The following is a 4740-nucleotide window of genomic DNA, read 5'->3' as shown; positions in this document are numbered from 1 at the left end:
TGTGCTAATCATGATGCACTGACAACCTTAAAAAAAGAAGAAGAGTTGGCCTAAATACTACAAACATGGAACATGATTGTTGAGTCATTCTTCTTATCCTGATTCATACCCAATACAAGCGGCTTTGCTAGCTACATCAACAGGCTATTACGGGGCTTGGCGCCCAGCCCACCAGGTTAGAATAGGAGAGGGGGGGGGGGGGGGGGGGGTAATTAGGACAAGTCAGCTGATCCGTGAAGGTGTTGATCTAGCCCGTGTGTCTAGCATTTTGGCAATACAAGACACCACTACCAGTCAGGTGTTTCCTCTCTCTATACTAGCGGACATATACTGAATATATCGTCTCTGTTCAATAGTAGAGCTGCCTGCCATTGCCATGGAGGGGTGGCTAAGCCTGTGTTTCCTAGCCCTACTTACGCTCCTGGTGATTTGGCTTGTCAAGCTCTCGGTTGGCAAGAGCAAGCCGGCCAGGAAGCAGCTGCCTCCTGGGCCATGGACTCTCCCGATCATCGGCAGTCTCCACCACGTCGCCGGCGCCCTCCCACACCGCACGCTGATGCAGCTGTCTCGCCGGCATGGGCAGCTGATGCACCTCATGCTGGGCGAGGTCCCCGCGGTCGTCGTGTCCAGCCCTGAAGCGGCGGCACTGGTGATGAAGACCAACGACCTCGTGTTCGCGGGCCGGCCGTGCGGCGTGACGCTGGACATCTTCAGCAGCAGAGGCAGGGGCATCGCCTTTGCCCCCTACGGCGACCATCTGCGCCAGATGCGCAAGGTCTGCGTCATGGAGCTCCTCAGCTCCACGCAGGTGAAACGCATGGAGGGTATCAGGGCCGAGGAGGTTGGCTGCCTCCTCCGCGACATCACGGCCGCTGCCTCGACCGGCCACACCATCAACGTCAGCGAGAAGGTGATGGCGCTCAGCAATGACATGGTGACCAGGGCAGTTTTTGGCGGGAAGTTCTCACAGCAGGGCGAGTACCTCTGCGAGTTGGACAAGGCGTTTAAGCTGCTGGGCGGCTTCTGTCTCGTCGATCTCTTCCCATCGTCGAGGTTGGTAAGGTGGCTGAGCAATGGCGAGCGCCAGATGAAGAAGAGCTGTGGCCGTATGCAGCGCATCATTTCAGAGATCATCGATGAGCGCAAATCCGCACGAGCTGCTGGCGTTGGCGTCTCCGGCACTGACGACGAGGATCTGCTGGACGTGCTGCTCAGGCTGCAGAAGGATGACTCTTTGGAATTCCCTCTAACCACAGAGACTGTTTGCGCCGTCTTGTTTGTGAGTATTTCTCTTAATTTCAGGTATTGTTTTTTTTGTGGTGGGTACTCAAATGATTAGGTGGTGGTGGGTGGGTGGGGGCAGGGGTCAATATATTAGTGAAAGGCAGTCCGTTCCAAATAGGGTGAGGACATAGGCACATTTACACGCGAGGTTAGGTACAAATGCATTAATCTTATCTTTCGGTTTCTTCAACCGATGAGACATGAGACCACAGAGTTAATTCAGAGATGATGTTGTTGATCGTGGTACATCTGCGATTGTCAACATGGCGAAAAACCTTCGCGTTCCGAGCATCCCAATTATTCCAAAGGATGATTAGGAATACGGACAACTAAGTAGAGTCTTCTAGTTCTTGTTAGAGTAGGGTAGTTCCAAAGATAGTCGATGGCATCCCCTTGAGAAATGCCGATGAGTTGCCACTCTAATAACAAGGGGACGTAATCTTCTGAATGGTAACCGCAAGATGGGCAGGTGGTCTCATTGGCAATGTGCTTGTGAACCATATTTGCTTTAGATTTTAGGCTATTCTGGCATAGGAGCCAATCAAAGATCTTGGGCTTCTTTTGGACGCTGGAACACCAAATGTAATCGCATTAGTGTCTTTATGTTCATCGCAGTGAATGATTTTGTAGGCATGCTTAGTGGAGAAGGGTAGCCCTCCATTGATGTCACATTCCTTGTCCTCCTAGATCTAGAAGTCTTGAACAAAGACAATAAGTCATGCATGCACCTCAAAGACACAACCTGGGTTAGGTGGTTTCACAGGTTAGACAACAGGATTGTCATATGGGTTCTGCTAGGATGTTGATGTAGTTTTACTGCAGAGACTAGATCTATTATCTTCATGTATTAACTAGCACGGTGGCCCTCGCAAATGCGATGACAACATCTTATTGCCTCGAAAGTGTTGAGTATTTATTTTATCTCACCCAGACTTTTCTACTCTTATTTACCCCTTTATTGCATAGTATATTTTAGACGTTGATACATTTCTGCTGGTGTATCTTTAACCTTTATTTTGAATGATTATATGATAATTTAACAAAAATAGAAATATATTCTGCTGTTAGTATAGAAAGAATAGAACAGATGTAGTGCCTATTTAGAAAAGAAAGCGCACCACATGGTTAGTATGCCCCAACTGTCCATATTCCTGAGTGATGAGTGTACTAACCATCGTCTGTAGTGTCTACATTTAATTGGTGACATGTTACTATATTAGTCTTCAAAGACAAACACTTAAATTATTCATACGATTAGAGGTAGCTTTTTGAAGTATTCATATATTACTTTATATAGGGAGATGTTTGATTGTGCTTTGTACGACAGGATATGTTTGCAGGTGCCACGGAGACCACATCAACTACTTTGGCGTGGGCTATGTCAGAGCTTGGGCGGAGTCCTGAAATCATGGCTAAGGCACAACAAGAAGTATGGGAGGTTCTTGGTGAAGGCCGATCTGTCATTACTAATAACGACCTCGGTAAACTCCACTACATGCAGATGGTCATCAAGGAAACCCTTAGGTTGCATCCACCAATTTCTCTAATCCCACGATCAGCTAGAGAGGATTGCACAGTTATGGGGTATGACATCCCTAAAGGCACCAATATATACATTAATGCCGTTGCAATTTCTCAAGATCCGAAAAACTGGGACAACCCTAGAGAGTTTAGGCCAGAGAGGTTTGAGAACATCGACTTAAATTACAATGGAACATACTTTGAATTCATTCCCTTTGGAGCTGGGCGACGGCAGTGCCCCGGGATCCAGTTTGGCTCGTCGGTCATGGAGATGGCATTAACAAACTTTCTATATCACTTCAACTGGAGACTTCCTGATGGTTCTAGCCTTGTTTCGTTTGATATGTCCGAGAAGTTTGGGTTGGCTGTAAGCAGAAGGTATGACCTGCAACTCAGAGCTATTCCACATGTGTGGTCCAAGATGTCGAAGTGAAGCACAGAGCTTGTATATACACGTGACAACGCATGTTCATGTACCTGCACTTTCAGCGCATGTCTTTTTTGCAATGTATGGTTGTTCCCTTATGCAATGGAATATGAGAAGTTGGGTTAAAAACGAATAAGAAAATCTTATTGCAAACATGGTATTGCATCTACTGTATGTACTACTAGTGCACAACAGAAGATTTTACGTCGTTATACATAGTTATACGAACTTTGTAATAACACATGACTATTAATTAAGTATGATCTGTGGATCAGAAACATATGTGCTATATGTGATTTGCTATCAGTGGATATGAACATATATGTTGTCTCGAAAGTAGTCTCATGGAGCTCAAGTTGCCTGATCCGAAGTTCTTGGCATTTACCCGTCCAGGGCAAGGATCCTATATATGATAATCTTTGGGCAAACAACATACTTGACTGCTCATCCAATTATTGAAGCATGAAAAAGGTAGATAGAATTGATTTTCATTTATTTTGTGAGTGCACTATGAACAAGGCATTGGAGGCTCGCTTTTTATCCAACCAATGACCAGATAGCATACGTACTCCGTCCACTCCATATTAAATGTCGCTGATTTAGTACAAAGTTTACTAAGTCAGCGACACTCAACATGTAACGGAGGGAGTATTTGCAAAGGATCTACTAGAGCTACCTTTTCACTAGTAAGACTCTGTTTGTGGTTGCTATAATTTCTTATAAAACATATTTATTTATTTCATACGAATATTTTTGCTAGTTGAAAGACTCTTCAGTTAAATATGATAACAAAATATAACTCAAACTATTCAACATTCTTTAAAATTACCAGATTCTACAGTACACCACAGGACAGTTCAGAGTCTATCAAATAACATCAACCTTCGGGATATACCATCTGAAATTGAGTTGTCATGTTAAAAGTCACTAGATAGAAATTTTCCAATAGTTTTAGTTACAGTACGGTAATCTTTCTCTTGAAATAGGCTCTTGCCCCGCTGGTCTCAAGCTTGGGAGCAAACAAAAACTTCATAAACCCTCATCTTATCAATGTGGTTATTTGTATGGCATAACTTCCCAATATCGAATTGGTTCATGATAATTCTGCAAGAAACATCGGCACCTCACTTGCCGTCATGTGGGTGGAGAGGGGAGGCATGGTCCACACTCTTGGCCCTGGTAGTAGTAGCAAGAGGAGGAATAGGAGGAGGAGGATGAGAGGCCTTTCCGCTCCTCTTTGAGCCGTTGGAAATTTAGCATCCACTTGGACCTCTTTTTTTAATTCCTACGCACGTACAATGAGACTAAAATTCTTAGTGTTATAGTAAAATTCTAACTACACATTTTCATGTGATCCCTCGAAACGGGCTCTTGCCCTGCACTGCCGCACACATGGCCATGTTTATTAAAATTCCTGTGAACCAAATACAAAAGTTGGTAGAATTCCTATGTTAACCAATCCTTAATTTTTCACAAGCATTCCTATCATATTCCTATGTTTTTCTTAT

At 44.5% G+C, this 4740-nt stretch overlaps 1 protein-coding gene across 1 annotated transcript; it reads left to right on the top strand.

Moving 5' to 3' along the window:
* The first annotated feature begins 236 nt into the window (after nucleotides 1-236).
* Nucleotides 237-3523, top strand: LOC147988477 (zealexin A1 synthase-like). The gene is made up of 2 exons (XM_087544404.1): nucleotides 237-1279; nucleotides 2612-3523. Exons 1-2 carry the CDS (start codon nucleotides 377-379, stop codon nucleotides 3236-3238), a joined length of 1530 nt encoding a protein of 509 aa, XP_087400530.1. The 5' UTR covers nucleotides 237-376; the 3' UTR covers nucleotides 3239-3523.
* Nucleotides 3524-4740: the final 1217 nt, after the last annotated feature.

The sequence above is a fragment of the Triticum urartu genome, chromosome 1A (assembly GCF_056163025.1).
Source record: "Triticum urartu cultivar PI428250 chromosome 1A, HENAU_Tu73, whole genome shotgun sequence".
Taxonomy (NCBI): Eukaryota; Viridiplantae; Streptophyta; class Magnoliopsida; order Poales; family Poaceae; genus Triticum; species Triticum urartu.
The sequence above is the reverse complement of the archived record's forward strand: the minus strand, read 5'-3'. Positions and strand labels throughout refer to the sequence as shown.

Bases quoted from the DNA above. Each gene is read 5' to 3' on its own strand.
- LOC147988477 (XM_087544404.1), top strand. From the start codon at position 377: ATGGAGGGGTGGCTAAGCCTGTGTTTCCTAGCCCTACTTACGCTCCTG. The intron at 1,280-2,611 runs GTGAGTATTTCT...TTTGTACGACAG, and splicing joins CTGTTTGCGCCGTCTTGTTT to GATATGTTTGCAGGTGCCAC.